The 16611-nt window shown below is 44.6% G+C and overlaps 1 protein-coding gene across 1 annotated transcript in view; it reads left to right on the forward strand.

Annotated features, from left to right (window-relative positions):
* LOC140421207 (dolichyl-diphosphooligosaccharide--protein glycosyltransferase subunit MAGT1-like) overlaps positions 1–16611 on the forward strand; it is a 69065-nt gene that overhangs the window by 36244 nt on the left and 16210 nt on the right. The window contains exons 5-6 of the mRNA XM_072505737.1: positions 8852–8992; positions 9764–9853. Of these exons, the coding sequence (XP_072361838.1) occupies positions 8852–8992; positions 9764–9853 (231 nt within the window). The remainder of the gene's footprint in view (positions 1–8851; positions 8993–9763; positions 9854–16611) is intronic.

Raw genomic sequence — 16611 nt, forward strand, 5'->3', positions numbered from 1 at the left:
AGTGTACCTTATGGACCGCTGAGAAAAAAAGAATACTCCCGTTCCCTTGGGTGCAGGAACCGCCAAGGATCCACCCCTCCCATTTCCACCATTAGCCCAGCCAGCGCCTTCGCCCCCCCCTGATGGGACCAGCCAGCGCGGCCGTGATCTGTCCAACCTTGGCTCCTGCACCAGGTTCCAGCCCCCCCCCCCCCAAATCAGCTTATGCGTGTCTAAGTCGGGAATAGCCCCAAACACCTTCCTCGCAAATCCCACATCGTCCCAATTGGGACCGTATACACTTAACAGCGCCACTAATCTCCCCTCCAATGCCCCTGTCACAATCACACATCTACCCCCCTGATCTGCCACCACCTTCTCCATCTGGAAGCGTACCCTTTTGCTGACCAGCACCGCTACCCCTCGAGCCCTTCCATCAAATCCGGAGTGAAACACTTGGCTAACCCAGCCCTTTTTAAGTCTCACCTGGTCCTTCACCCTCAAGTGAGTCTCCTGCAGCATTGCTACATCGGCTTTTAAGATGTGCAAGCACCCTTGACCGGACCTCCTAGCCCTCTCACGTTCCACGTGATTATCCTTACTGGGGGTCTCTCCCCCCCCCCCCTTTCTTATCCACCATCACCATACCACCGTGCCCTGCCCCATAAGCCTGACCTGCCCCTGTCCATTGTTAACATCGAACCCCTTCCCCCCCCCCCAAGAACCCCCCCAACAAAAACATCCCCCAACATCCCTCCCTCCACCCCCTCTTGCTCGCCTCGTAGGCCCATTGAAGCCTGCTATCGGCTCCCAACGTCCGCAGTCCTCCTCTCACCTCACCCCCGTTCACTAACTGACTCTAGTTAGCTAGCGCGGGTGGCTCCCCCCCCCCCCCCCCCCCCCCCCCCCCCCCCCCCCCCCCCCGCCAATACCTCTCGCCCCCTTCCGCCCAGTCCCAGAGAAGGAAACATCAAAACAAACCCAACAATCCAACCCCTACAGTTCACTAAAATAACATTTAACCGTCGCAACACAGAACGCCATTAACTTGAACTCTGTTCCAAGCCTTCTGCCCTCACGAACGCCTCAGCCGCCTTCGCTGTCTCAAAATAAAAGACTTTGGCTTTATATGTTACTCTCAACTTCGCCGGGTACACCACACCAAATCGCACCCCCTTCTTGTACAAAGCTGCCTTCACTCACCCAAACGCCACTCGTCTTTTTGCCAACTCCGCCGTCCAGTCCCGGTAGATCCGAACCGCAGTACCATCCCACAGCACCTCACGCTTCTGCTTCGCCCAGCTTAATACTTTCTCCTTCATGCAAAACTTATGGAAACAGATAATTACTGCCCTTGGCGGCTCGTTCACTTTGGGCTTCGGCCTTAATGATCGATGAGCTCGGTCTAGCTCGTACAGGGTGGGGTTCTCACCCTCCCCCATCAGCTCCGCCAACTTCTTAGCAAAGTATTGCATTGGCCTTGGGCCCTCTGTCCCTTCGGGCAAGTCCACCACTCTCCGCAGCTCGCCCCCCATCGAGGTGACCTGGTCGCTGTGTCGTGTCACGGCCTCCTCCACCTCCTTCATCTTCTCGCCCTGCTCTCTCACCTCAGCCAATGCCTTTGCCACCTCCACCCTGATCGGGCCGATTGCCTCCTCCAACAATGACCTCACCACGACCACCATCTCTTTCCTCAGGATCTCCATGTGCCTCACCAAATGTTTTTCCAGCTCCGCCACCATCACCTCGGTCATCTTCTCCACAGTAAGTAGTGCGGCCCCGCCTTGCAGTTCGACTTCCGCTATCCTGTCAACACTTTTGCTTTTGCTCGTCTTCTCCTTCGGCGGCGAACCCGCGTTTCCTCCTTTCTTTGACGCTGCTTTTCGCATCTTTTAGCGGCTTATTGTTTTTTATCTTCTTTCCTTTCTCCTCTCTCCCCCTTCACCCTCCTGCCCTTCATCAATCTGACATTCTTTTTTGAAAAAAAAACTTTTACCAAACTTCCATAAATCTTCTTTCTTTCTCCTCTACATTCACCTGGGACCAGGCTTCAACCACCTTCTTCCTAGGTGGGAGCCATCCGCGTGGCGCACCCTCCCTACATGGCGCTCGGGCCTGCCGCCTCAACCTCTTTGAAGCTCCGCCCCCGCTGCTCTGACCTGCCGGGCCGGCACCTCAGCGCCCGACACCCGCGCGGGGTTCTTCACCCGCTTTTAAACGGGCCCCACTGGCTGCTCGTGGCGGCCCCAAAGGCCGGCGATAGTCGGGGAGGGTGCGTGAAGGCTTGGGGATTTCCCTGAAATCGCGGCCACCGGCGGGAGCTCTTTTTTTTTTTTGCGGCCGCCCTGCTCGCCCACCCCACCGGAAGCCAAGATTTTAGTTTAGACGGGCAGCATGGCCGGCGCAGTCTTGGAGGGCCAAAGGGCCAGTTTCTGTGCTGTACTTGTCTTTGTTCTTTGATTTTGACCCAGCAGCAGTGAAGGAACAGTGATATATTTCCAAGTCAGGGTGGTGAGTGATTTTTTAAAAATACATTTAGAGTACCCAATTCATTTTTTCCAATTAAGGGGCAAATTAGCGTGGCCAATCCACCTACCCTGCACATCTTTGGGTTGTGGGGACAAAATGCATGCAAACACGGGAGAATGTGCAAACTCCACACGGACAGTGACCCAGAGCCGGGATCGAACCTGGGAATTCTGCGCCGTGAGGCAGCAATGCTAACCACTGCGCCATCAAGCTGCCCCAGTGGTGAGTGATTTTGAGGGGAACCTCCAGGTGGTGTGGTTCCCAGGTATCTGCTGCTCTTGTTCTTCTGGATGGTTGTGGGTTTGGAAGGCGCTGCTAAGGAACCTTGGCACGTTCCTATAGTGCATCTTGAAAATGATTATCACTGCTGCCTCTGTTCGGTGGTGGAGGGATTGAATGTTTGTGGAAGGGGTAGCAATCAAGCGAGCTGCTTTGTTCTGGATGGTGTCGATCTTCTTGAATGTTGTTGGAGCTGCACTCATCCAGTCAAGTGGAGAATATTCCATTTCACTCCTGACTTATGCCTTTATAGATGGTGGACAGGCGTTGGGGGTCAGGAGATGAGTTACTCGTTGTAGGATTCCTAGCATTTGACCTGCACTGGTAGCCGCAGAATTAATATGGCTGGTCCAATTCAGTTTTGGAACAGTGTTCACATTTAATCCCCAAGATGTTGATTTTGGGCGATTCGGCGATGGTTGAATGCCAAGGGACGATGGTTAGATCCTCTCTTGTAAGAGATGGTCTTTGCCTGGCACTTGTGTGGTGCGAATGTAACTTGCCACTTGTCAGCCCTAGCCTGAATATTGTCCACGCCTTGCTGCATTTGGACATGGACTGCTTCATTATCTGAGGAGTCGTGCTGAACATTGCGTAGTCATCCGCTTCTGACAGTATGATTCACTGGACGTCATTAATGAAACAGCTGAAGATGACTGGGCCTGGGACACAACCCTGAGGAACTCCTACAGTGATGTTCTGTGAGCTGCTGCACAAATCAGAGAATATTTTTTTCCCTCCACAGCAAGCTCAAAGGAACTGTCTGTGATTGGTGGAGCAGCTCCAAGCAGAATCTTGCATTGAAACTCAACTGGTTGACAGAAAGTTTGAAGACCTCTTTGTGGGGTGGGGGGGGGGGGATACGTAGAGGGGCATTGCGGGCCGCATCTGGCCCCCGGGCCGAACCTTGGACAAGTCTGCTCCAGAAGATTTGACAGATTTCTTCACATTTGAATGCTACACATGTAAAGAGGCAGGCTTTCATCAAGGCTGAGGACCTGTACACATTCAAGACTAAATGCAGGAAGACCAGCAGAGTAGGGAGTAAGAAAGTGCAGTGCAAGTACAGATATTTGGAGCTGACTCTCATGTCAGAATGCAATCTCATGCTGGAGAAAGAACCTCCCGTAGTGCAAGAGTGAGAGCTCCGTAGTGTTCCTGACAGACTCCAGAAGTGTGAGTAGAGACTGTAACCTGATTAGATTACAAACAAAGAACAAAGAAATGTACAGCACAGGAACAGGCCCTTCGGCCCTCCAAGCCCGTGCCGACCATACTGCCCGACTAAACTACAATCTTCTACACTTCCTGGGTCCGTATCCTTCTATTCCCATCCTATTCATATATTTGTCAAGATGCCCCTTAAATGTCCCTATCGTCCCTGCCTCCACTACCTCCTCCGGTAGTGAGTTCCAGGCACCCACTACCCTCTGCGTAAAAAACTTGCCTCGTACATCTACTCTAAACTTTGCCCCTCTCACCTTAAACCTATGCCCCCTAGTAATTGACCCCTCTACCCTGGGGAAAAGCCTCTGACTATCCACTCTGTCTATGCCCCTCATAATTTTGTATACCTCTATCAGGTCGCCCCTCAACCTCCTTCGTTCCAGTGAGAACAAACCGAGTTTATTCAATCGCTCCTCATAGCTTATGCCCTCCATACCAGGCAACATTCTGGTAAATCTCTTCTGCACCCTCTCTAAAGCCTCCACATCCTTCTGGTAGTGTGGCGACCAGAATTGAACACTATACTCCAAGTGTGGCCTAACTAAGGTTCTATACAGCTGCAACATGACTTGCCAATTCTTATACTCAATGCCCCGGCCAATGAAGGCAAGCATGCCGTATGCCTTCTTGACTACCTTCTCCACCTGTGTAGCCCCTTTCAGTGATCTGTGGACCTGTACTCCTAGATCTCTTTGACTTTCAATACTCTTGAGGGTTCTACCATTCACTGTATATTCCCTACCTGCATTAGCCCTTCCAAAATGCATTACCTCACATTTGTCCAGGTTAAACTCCATCTGCCATCTCTCCGCCCAAGTCTCCAGACAATCTAAATCCTGCTGTATCCTCAGACAGTCCTCATCGCTATCCGCAATTCCACCAACCTTTGTGTCGTCTGCAAACTTACTAATCAGACCAGTTACATTTTCCTCCAAATCATTTATATATACTACAAAGAGCAAAGGTCCCAGCACTGATCCCTGTGGAACACCACTGGTCACAGCCCTCCAATTAGAAAAGCATCCCTCCATTGCTACCCTCTGCCTTCTATGGCCTAGCCAGTTCTGTATCCATCTTGCCAGTTCACCCCTGATCCCGTGTGACTTCACCTTTTGTACTAGTCTACCATGAGGGACCTTGTCAAAGGCCTTACTGAAGTCCATATAGACAACATCTACTGCCCTACCTGCATCAATCATCTTAGTGACCTCCTCGAAAAACTCTATCAAGTTAGTGAGACACGACCTCCCCTTCACAAAACCGTGCTGCCTCTCACTAATACGTCCATTTGCTTCCAAATGGGAGTAGATCCTGTCTCGAAGAATTCTCTCCAGTAATTTCCCTACCACTGAAGTAAGGCTCACCGGCCTGTAGTTCCCGGGATTATCCCTGCCACCCTTCTTAAACAGAGGAACAACATTGGCTATTCTCCAGTCCTCCGGGACATCCCCTGAAGACAGCGAGGATCCAAAGATTTCTGTCAAGGCCTCAGCAATTTCCTCTCCAGCCTCCTTCAGTATTCTGGGGTAGATCCCATCCGGCCCTGGGGACTTATCTACCTTAATATTTTTTAAGACACCCAACACCTCGTCTTTTTGGATCACAATGTGACCCAGGCTATCTACACCCCCTTCTCCAGACTCAACATCTACCAATTCCTTCTCTTTGGTGAATACTGATGCAAAGTATTCATTTAGTACCTCGCCCATTTCCTCTGGCTCCACACATAGATTCCCTTGCCTATCCTTCAGTGGGCCAACCCTTTCCCTGGCTACCCTCTTGCTTTTTATGTAAGTGTAAAAAGCCTTGGGATTTTCCGTGATGAAATAAAGACCCCAATAGTCTTGTAACAGAACTAGAACCCCCAAGTCCTAATGTCAGTGATCTTGAGGGTAAATTAATGAGGCAAAACAAAGGGAATTCGATTGTTAAGAGTTTGTGAGGAACAGATAAAGGCAACCCATTTTGTCACTTAGGTGGCTTTGTACTGGAAAGGTTCCCGCTGTCGGAATTGTAAGGCTAAAACAAGGCCAGTGACTTGGGTTTTTGAAGAACGACTGGGTAATGCAGATGCAAGTGTGAACTCTCCCACAGCTGGGAAAGTAATCTTAAATCATCTTGGCTGTTTTTGTCACATACTCATGGGAGTATAGGTCATTTGACTTAAAAACACATTTTTGCAGGCTGATACTTTTCAGAGAGTTATTTCTGAAGTTGATCAAAGAGACAGCAGACACAAGGACAATTATGGAAACTGAACAAATGTGTCTATGACCTAACTGATGCTTCCAAAGTATTTTTTGATAAAATCTGTTTTGATGTACTGTAGTTGAGTATTAACACCCTAAAAGTTGTGATTTCTTGAAAAGGGCACATAAAACTAAATCAAGAGAAATGCGTATGTAAAAGCCCATCTTTAAGTGACCAAAATAATATAAAACAAGTTATTTTTAGCAATCTTCCCAATGGATATTGCAGTGCCGCTGGATTTACAATATTTCTTAAGCGTATAAAATAGGAACAGACCTAAGCCTTTTGCCCCCTTCGAGCTGATCTGTTTTTGTTGAGTTCCACATTCCCATAACCGTAGATTCTTGTTGGGCAAGGGAATCAATCTCCCTCTGCCTTAAAGATATTCAGTAACCCCGCTCTACTGCATTCTGAGACAGTAGTCCAGATTTACATAACCCTATGTGAGAAATAATTTCTCTTCATCTCTGTCTGAGAAAGGCGACTCATGGTTTTTAAACAGTGTCCCCTAATTCTGGACTCGTCCAGTAGAGGGACCATCTTTTCCGCGTCTGCCTTGTGAATGCCATTTAGGATCTTATACACTCAGGCAAGTCACCCCTCACTCTTCTAAACTCTATTGGAAACAAATCCAGCTTTTCCGACCTATCATAAGACAATTCGCTCATTTCAGATATCAATCTAGTAAATCTCTTAGCAGTCTCCAACACAGGAGATCTCTGCAAGAATAGGAAATCTTGTCCCTAGAGCTAAGAAAATGAAAAAAATGTCTGTTGGAGTACTAGGCTGCTGAAACACTTATTACGATCCTGGACCAGACCCCAACATTTGCTAGGATACTGGACAGAGGCCCCAATAGTTTTTTTAAATTTGTAAGACACTGAGGAAAGGATACTTTGCTCCAGAAGTGATTCCATGCACAAATCAAAATATGATGTATTAAAACAAACCTTATTAACAGTATTAAAGCTACCCTAACATCACAGAAATAGCTTACAATTACCAGTTAAACAATGCTTAACAATAAAATGAAACACTTCAACTCTTAACTTGCTATATTTATATCTCCAACCAAGCAAAACCCATCTTGGGTCAAAACCTGTTTTTAAATAGATGAGCTAAGGCAGGTAGAAAGGTGTACAATTTTATGGAAGTGGAAATATGGGGTCTGGAATTCAATTTGCGGCCAAATATGACATCCAAGTTGTGTTCTGGAATGTTGTCATGGAATGGAACGGAGTCAGTCTCGAGGGAATGGAGTTTGAAGCGGCGGCCAAAAATAATAGCTTCAGTCTTCCTGTTATTGAATTGGAGGAAATTTCTGCTCATCCAGTATTCCAGGTCAGATAAACAGTTTGATAATTTAGTAACTTTGGAGGGTTCGAATGAGGCAGAGCTTGATGGAACTTTGTGGGGCTGTTGGTTTGTTTGCCAGTTGTTTGTATTCTGGGATGACTGATTACCAAGTCTAGCTGAGAGCTTTTAATGCCCTGATGTTCTGGGATCTCTTCAGCGGAATTTGGAGCTTTATCTTCGATCTATCGGCAATGTTTGGCAAATCAGAAGTATTCTTGGTAATGGTTAGCCATGGATAAAATAAGCAATCCCATCTAAGAATCAGTTAATGTTGAGGGTTACCCAAGAATCATCTTTGTTGCTTTCGACATTTCAAAGAGCTTAGTCAAGTTCCAATGACTGTAGATTAATTTTTATATGAAATGCTACTCATTTATCTACTTAAACATTTAATATAACTTTCAAGGTGTTTATGATCTGACTTGTGGCTTGATATGTGCATATTGCCCCTCCTAAAGATTAAAATTTCCTGGTGGCACCTGATACTTTGTCGTGAATTGGAGAATTGGCCCTACAATCTAGGTAATCAAATTCTGGAGGGGACATGAGACCCTTAAATGCTACATGTGAGGAAACATAACATAAAAGTGCAAAAATGTCCTGTGTATCTGCCAGGGACATTGCGGCGGCACTAAAACGGTCTTAACTGAGATTGGGCAAGTGAACTCTGACCTTGTGTGAATATGCAATGTTTCCTGTCTGTGGCTCATCTGCGCACTGAATTGTGCACGCTGAATAATTTCATTGATTTGCACTGGTGAAGCAAAACATACAGACTTAATGGACTGATAAAGAACTTGCATTTTTATGCAGTACCTTTCATGTCTAAGCATTGTGCAGCCAATGAATTATGCAGGCAAACATGACTGCCAATTCGCTCATAGCAAGGTCCCATAGATAGCAATGAAATAAAAGACTAATTAGTGTTTTGGTAATATTGATTGAGGGAGAATGTTGGCCAGGACAACTGGTAAAACCCTCCTCTCAATATAGTGGTATGGGATCTTTTATCCACATCTGCATGGGCAGACATGGTTTGACATTTCATCAGAAATGGATGATACATTTAATGTTGCCATTTAACTGTTCATGATCTGTTTCACACTGCAATTTAAAAATATGATTTGTCATAAATATGTGATTTAAAAGAATATTGTCTGGATGTAATTATAAAATATCAACAGTTGTCAAAGCAAAGTTTGAAGTGACATTTTGTTTCATTTTTAAACAGATCCGAGTGATAAGACCTCCAAATTATGCTGGTCCCTTGATGCTGGGATTTTTACTTGCCATAATTGGTGGACTCGTGTATCTTAGGCGGAATAATCTTGATTTCCTATATAATAAAAATGGCTGGGCATTTGTTGCACTGGTAAGTGAAAATTAAATTGCTTATTCCTAAGTTTTTCCTGGTTTGTTGTCCCTTTGTTGGGATATCACATGCCTATGTTGCAAATGACATCATTAAAAATAATTAATTGATGTAAATCTGTAGTGTTAGAAACAGTGGATGGTGGAATGTGGGACCTTTTTATTTGAATTTGTTCCAAACTAATGGGATCAATGCCTCTTTCATCTGGAGATCCTTGAGGATCACAAAATAAAAATAAGTCTATAGTTCAGCACATAACTTTGGCACCAATTAAAAATGTCATTGCTGTTAAGAGTGTTTGTGTGGAATATGTTACAAGTGTCGTTGATAATGGGGCTGATCATGGCAGATTTGAAATAAAGACAATAGTACCTGAGAAAAGAGAACCATTTGCAGTAAAAGCTGGAATGGGGCAGTGAGGGAAATTGTCTGGTCCACAGTTTAGTAGGAATAGGTGGATCTGGGAGATTAGATAAGCTCAGAGAAGACCTGAGGAATATAGAGAAACTAGGAAAAATATGAGATCCCTGGGTTAGGGCCGATAGGAACCTCAGATGTTTCGCATGATGGACAAGGAGAATGAGGAATATGTTGGAGGCAACTGAATGATGTTGCTATTAATGGTAAAGGAGATTACAAAAACATTTGTTGGAGCTGTAAGTGGCTGGGCAAAAATGTTTTGAACTGAGGCACACAGGAACAAGGCCAATGGCTGCAGACATTGGTTTCAAAATCTGGCCCATTAATTATCTACTTATTTTTTTCACTCAGTGTTTTGTACTTGCTATGACCTCTGGCCAGATGTGGAACCACATTCGAGGACCCCCATATGCACATAAGAATCCTCACAATGGTCAAGTGGTGAGTATTTCAATCAACTTTTATTTTCTAAGCATTTTTATCCTTGCTGTAAGGGCTTTCCTCTTGCGCTGAATAAATTTCCTATATATGTGTATATTTCAACTGATTTAATTCCGCTTGTTGCAGCTGGAGTTATAGATTATTATCTTCTACGAACCAATTAATTTTTTAAATACCACATTCTGCAACAGCATCTAGATTGGACCTTCTGTCTTATACACACTAACATGTTTCCCTATGGGGAGGATGGTGCTATATATGCCAGATCTTTTTCTTTGTTTCCTGGAAAAATGTAGAGAAATAATGTTGCAACACCCTGGGCTGGTGGGCGGTCATTTCCAGCCCAACTTAACTCTGAGTTGCAACGCAATTCTGCCATGATCAGCTTCCATTTTTGAAATACCCAAAGTCTTTGGCTGCCCAATAAACTACAGTCACAGGTTTGTAAATTTAAACAACGTGAACTTTTATTAATAACTATAACTATGTATGGGCAGCACGGTAGCACTGTTGCTTCACAGCTCCAGGGTCCCAGGTTCGATTCCTGGCTGGGTCACGGTCTCTGTGGAGTCTGTATGTTCTCCCTGTCTGCGTGGATTTCTTCCGGGTGCTCCGGTTTCCTCCCACAAGTCGCGAAAGACATGCTGTTAGGTGAATTGGACATTCTGAATTCTCCCTCTGTGTACCCGAATAGGCGCCGGAATGTGGCGACTAGGGGCTTTTCACAGTAACTTCATTGCAGTGTTAATGTAAGCCTACTTGTGATAATAAAGATTATTATATTATATAATTCAATAGACAGCGAATACAACTGGTTAATTATTATCTAATTTATACCCACCAACTCCCTCTCTTTGGTAACTCGCCCACCCTCGACACACAAGACAGACAAACACGGGGGAAAGATAGTGTTAAAATAATGTAAATGGATAAAGTCTCTTTTTGAGATGGATGTCTTCCAGTTAGATGTTTCTTCGGTCTTTGCTTTCAATCTGTAACTCTGTAGACTAATCAGCCTTGAGACTTCTCTGCAGACTCCCAACAGCGGCAGGAAACATTTGGGACAAAGAACAAAATACAGCCTCTCCTTTCAGCGCTCAGGAGCTTTCTCTGCTGCGTCCTCTGAAACCCCTCACCTGGCAGAACCCAATCACTGACTGTTGCCAAGCAGAATATTGTTCTGGTCCAATCCATTTGTCACCAGCAAACCAATTGAACCAATTTGCTCTGATCTCTCAAGTGTAGGGCAGTAGATGTTGTCTATATGGACTTCAGTAAGGCCTTTGACAAGGTCCCTCATGGTAGACTAGTACAAAAGGTGAAGTCACACGGGATCAGGGGTGAACTGGCAAGGTGGATACAGAACTGGCTAGGCCATAGAAGGCAGAGGGTAGCAATGGAGGGATGCTTTTCTAATTGGAGGGCTGTGACCAGTGGTGTTCCACAGGGATCAGTGCTGGGACCTTTGCTCTTTGTAGTATATATAAATGATTTGGAGGAAAATGTAACTGGTCTGATTAGTAAGTTTGCAGACGACACAAAGGTTGGTGGAATTGCGGATAGCGATGAGGACTGTCTGAGGATACAGCAGGATTTAGATTGTCTGGAGACTTGGGCGGAGAGATGGCAGATGGAGTTTAACCTGGACAAATGTGAGGTAATGCATTTTGGAAGGGCTAATGCAGGTAGGGAATATACAGTGAATGGTAGAACCCTCAGGAGTATTGAAAGTCAAAGAGATCTAGGAGTACAGGTCCACAGATCACTGAAAGGGGCTACACAGGTGGAGAAGGTAGTCAAGAAGGCATACGGCATGCTTGCCTTCATTGGCCGGGGCATTGAGTATAAGAATTGGCAAGTCATGTTGCAGCTGTATAGAACCTTAGTTAGGCCACACTTGGAGTATAGTGTTCAATTCTGGTCGCCACACTACCAGAAGGATGTGGAGGCTTTAGAGAGGGTGCAGAAGAGATTTACCAGAATGTTGCCTGGTATGGAGGGCATAAGCTATGAGGAGCGATTGAATAAACTCGGTTTGTTCTCACTGGAACGAAGGAGGTTGAGGGGCGACCTGATAGAGGTATACAAAATTATGAGGGGCATAGACAGAGTGGATAGTCAGAGGCTTTTCCCCAGGGTAGAGGGGTCAATTACTAGGGGGCATAGGTTTAAGGTGAGAGGGGCAAAGTTTAGAGTAGATGTACGAGGCAAGTTTTTTACGCAGAGGGTAGTGGGTGCCTGGAACTCACTACCGGAGGAGGTAGTGGAGGCAGGGACGATAGGGACATTTAAGGGGCATCTTGACAAATATATGAATAGGATGGGAATAGAAGGATACGGACCCAGGAAGTGTAGAAGATTGTAGTTTAGTCGGGCAGTATGGTCGGCACGGGCTTGGAGGGCCGAAGGGCCTGTTCCTGTGCTGTACATTTCTTTGTTCTTTGTTCTTTGTTCTTTGTCGGAAAGGTTGATTTCTTCTGTTCAAAAGCTAAAACATCATAGCACTGAGTTCCTCACTTCATCTGCTCAACTTCAAGGTATTTGTCCATTAAAGATCCATGGATCAAAACTGATACCAATAAAATAAATAGGAAACCGGGAAATCACCAGGAAGGGCCCTTACAATAAAATTGTATTAAAAATCCAACTTTTAATTATTATAAAGCAACTTGTAGCATTTGACATTGATATGATTCACCACCAGATGGTGCTTTGGAGATTCCCTTTTCGGAGTTAACAGCAAACATTAGAAATAAAGCTGTCCAGTTAAAGAAATGCCCCTTTAATTATGAAATCTTTGCAATACAGAGCTGTACTCTGGCTGAGTTTTATTTTGCACCAGATGGTGGAAACTCTGAAACCAGACAGGGAAGAAATAAAGGTTCAGCATCAAATGGAATCCCTGCAGTGCAGGAGGAGGCCATTTGGCCCTTCGAGTCTGCACCGACCCTCTGATAGAGCACACTACCCCGGCTCCTCCGCCACCCATCCCCATAACCCCAGTTAACCTGTACACCTTTGGACTGTGGTAAGAAACCAGAATGCCAGGAGGAAACCCACGCAGACGTGAGGAGAAAGTGCAAACCACACAGGTCGCCCAAGGTCGGAATTGAACCTGGTCCCTGGCGCAGTGAGGCAGCAATGCTAATTTGCTCTAATTTGGCTGCTACATTTCCTGAAGCTCTACAGTTTTCTAGGCTTTAAAAAATAAACTACATTGGGGGTTGGTTTAGCTCAGTTGGCTGGACAGCTCTTCGTGATGTAGACTGAGGCCAAATGCACAAGTTCAATTTCCGTGACGACTAAGGTTATTCATGAAGGCGCTCTGCCTTCTCAGCCTTGCCCCTCGCCTGAGGTGTGGTGATCCTCAGGCTAAATCACCACCAATCAGCTCTACCTCAACGGGGAAGCTGCCAATGGTCATCTAGGACTATGGCAATTTTACTTTTACTTCATAGGCAGTACACCATGTAATTTTTTTTTTTTTTTAAAAGCCTTTTCTTTTAAATTGTCTCTAATGTGGAACCTGCTCAAATGCCTTCTGGTCATCCAGGAGACTTCCTTGTTTACCACATTAGGTATTTCTCAAAAGTTGCAACTACCCTAATTGGATATGGCTCAATCACTGTCTTTAATAACAAATTCTTCTAACTTTCCTACAATTGGCAATAGATTAAAAGATGTATAACTTCCTAGTTTCTCTCTCACATCGTAAATAGGCAACATTAGTAATTTGCTCTCTAAAGGAGATGCATTATCAATATAATCCAAATGTAAATCTTCTTTAAATTATATAAATGTAGTTTAATTAATCCTGTGTTGTCTCGTGCCCTTGATGTGTGATTATATTGTTTCATATAGACTGCTGAATACCATTGAGTTGCTTTGACTTATGATTTGATATACTATTTGGCTACTGTACCAATGTCCTCGGCTGGTGACTCTAGCTGATACTATTTCTTTTAGCCTAGTAATAGGCTAAAAGCTCTGGCTGGAAGCAAACAAAATATTGGGAGAATCATTTCATTCGACAGGACCATACTGCTCCACCATTAGATACAATTATAAAAATATATTTACTGTTCATAAATACACACAATGCATAATTAAGTTAAATTACTTTGGTAAGTTAGAAGTGAAATTGGTCTTTACCTGATCATTAAAAACTCTTCAGGAAAGAGGGGTTTCATTATAAGAGCATAAGAACTAGGAGCAGGAGTAGGCCATCTGGCCCCTCGAGCGTGCTCCACCATTCAATGAGATCATGGCTGATCTTTTGTGGACTCAGCTCCACTTTCCGGCCCGAACACCATAACCCTTGATCCCTTTATTCTTCAAAAAACTATCTATGTTTATCTTAAAAACATTTAATGAAGGAGCCTCAACTGCTTCACTGGGCAAGGAATTCCATAGATTCACAACCCTTTGGGTGAAGAAGTTCCTCCTAAACTCAGTCCTAAATCTACTTCCCCTTATTTTGAGGCTATGCCCCCTAGTTCTGCTTTCACCCGCCAGTGGAAACAACCTGCCAGCATCTATGCTATCTATTCCCTTCATAATTTTATATGTTTCTATAAGATCCCCCCTCATCCTTCTAAATTCCAACAAGTACAGTCCCAGTTACTCAACCTCCCCTCGTAATCCAACCCCTTCAGCTCTGGGATTAACCTTGTGAATCTCCTGCACACCCTCCAGTGCCAGTACGTCCTTTCTCAAGTAAGGAGACGAAAGGAAAACACAATACTCCAGGTTTGGCCTCACTAACACCCTATACAATTGCAGCATAACCCCCCTAGCCTTAAACTCCATCCCTCTAGCAATGAAGGACAAAATTCCATTTGCCTTCTTAATCACCTGTTGCACCTGTAAACCAACTTTTTGGCGACTCATGCACTAGCACACCCAGGTCTCTCTGCACAGCAGCATGTTTTAATATTTTATCATTTAAATAATAATCCCTTTTGCTGTTATTCCTACCAAAATGGATAACCTCACGCTTGTCAACATTGTATTCCATCTGCCAGACCCTAGCCCATTGACTTAACCTATCCAAATCCCTCTGCAAACTTCCAGTATCCTCTGCACTTTTTGCTTTACCACTCATCTTAGTGTCGTCTGCAAACTTGGACACATTGCCCTTGGTCCCCAACTCCAAATCATCTATGTAAATTGTGGGCCCTGAGGGACACCACTAGCTACTGATTGCCAACCAGAGAAACACCCATTAATCCCCACTCTTTGCTTTCTATTAATTAACCAATCCTCTATCCATGCTACTACTTTCCCCTTAATGCCATGCATCTTTATCTTATGCAGCAACCTTTTGTGTGGCACCTTGTGAAAGGCTTTCTGGAAATCCAGATATACCACATCCATTGGCTCCCCGTTATCTACCGCACTGGTAATGTCCTCAAAAAATTCCACTAAATTAGTTCGGCACGACCTGCCCTTTATGAACCCATGCTGCGTCTGCCTAATGGGACAATTTCCATCCAGATGTCTCACTATTTCTTCCTTGGTGATAGATTCCAGCATCTTCCCTATTACCGAAGTTAAGCTCACTAGCCTATAATTACCTGCTTTCTGCCTACCTCCTTTTTTAAATAGTGGTGTCACGTTTGCTAATTTCCAATCCTCCGGGACCACCCCAGAGTCTAGTGAATTTTGGTAAATTATCACTAGTCTATTTGCAATTTCCCTAGCCATCTCTTTTAGCACTCTGGGATGCATTCCATCAGGGCCAGGAGACTTGTCTACTTTAGCCCCATTAGCTTGCCCATCACTACCTCCTTAGTGATAACAATCCTCTCAAGGTCCTCGCCTGTCATAGCCTCATTTCTATCAGTCACTGGCATGTTATTTGTGTCTTCCACTGTGAAGACCGACCCAAAAAACCTGTTCAGTTCCTCAGCCATTTCCTCATTTCCCATTATTAAATCTCCCTTCACATCCTCTAAAGGACCAATATTTACCTTAGCCACTCTTTTTTGTTTTTCTATATTTGTAGAAACATTTACTGCCTGTTTTTATATTCTGAGCAAGTTTACTCTCATAATCTATCTTACGCTTCTTTATAGCTTTTTTAGTAGCTTTCTGTTGCCCCCTAAAGATTTCCCAGTCCTCTAGTCTCCCACTTAGCTTTGCCACTTTGTATGCTTTTTCCTTCAATTTGATACTCCCCCTTATTTCCTTAGATATCCATGGTCGATTTTCCTTCTTTCTACCGTCCTTCCTTTTTGTTGGTATAAACCTTTGCTGAGCACTGTGAAAAATCGCTTGGAAGGTTCTCCACTGTTCCTGAACTGTTTCACCATAAAGTCTTTGCTCCCAGTCTACCTTAGCTAGTTCTTCTCTCATCCCATTGTAATCTCCTTTGTTCAAGCACAAAACACTGGTGTTTGATTTTACCTTCTCACCCTCCATCTGCATTTTAAATTCCACCATATTGTGAGCGCTCCTTCCGAGAGGAGGGTGGGGTGCTGACACTAGTACTGCCACTTGAGCTGTGTTGCCTGGCAGGGTTTCAGCTGAGCCAGCCTTCACAGAATAGGATATGGATTATGTACCAGTCATACAAGGAAAACTAAAAATAAATCAAGGTGAGGAACTGGCTGGATTCCATGCTATGTATAAAAAAAAGTGAAGAAACTAATGAGATTAAAGATTTTTTTAAATCTTCAAAATTTGATGAGCTCCACCCAAGAGTGGTAAAATAAGTAGGTGGAAACATTGTTCATACACCATTTATGTTCTAAGAC

The sequence above is a fragment of the Scyliorhinus torazame genome, chromosome 5 (assembly GCF_047496885.1).
Source record: "Scyliorhinus torazame isolate Kashiwa2021f chromosome 5, sScyTor2.1, whole genome shotgun sequence".
Classification (NCBI taxonomy): Eukaryota; Metazoa; Chordata; class Chondrichthyes; order Carcharhiniformes; family Scyliorhinidae; genus Scyliorhinus; species Scyliorhinus torazame.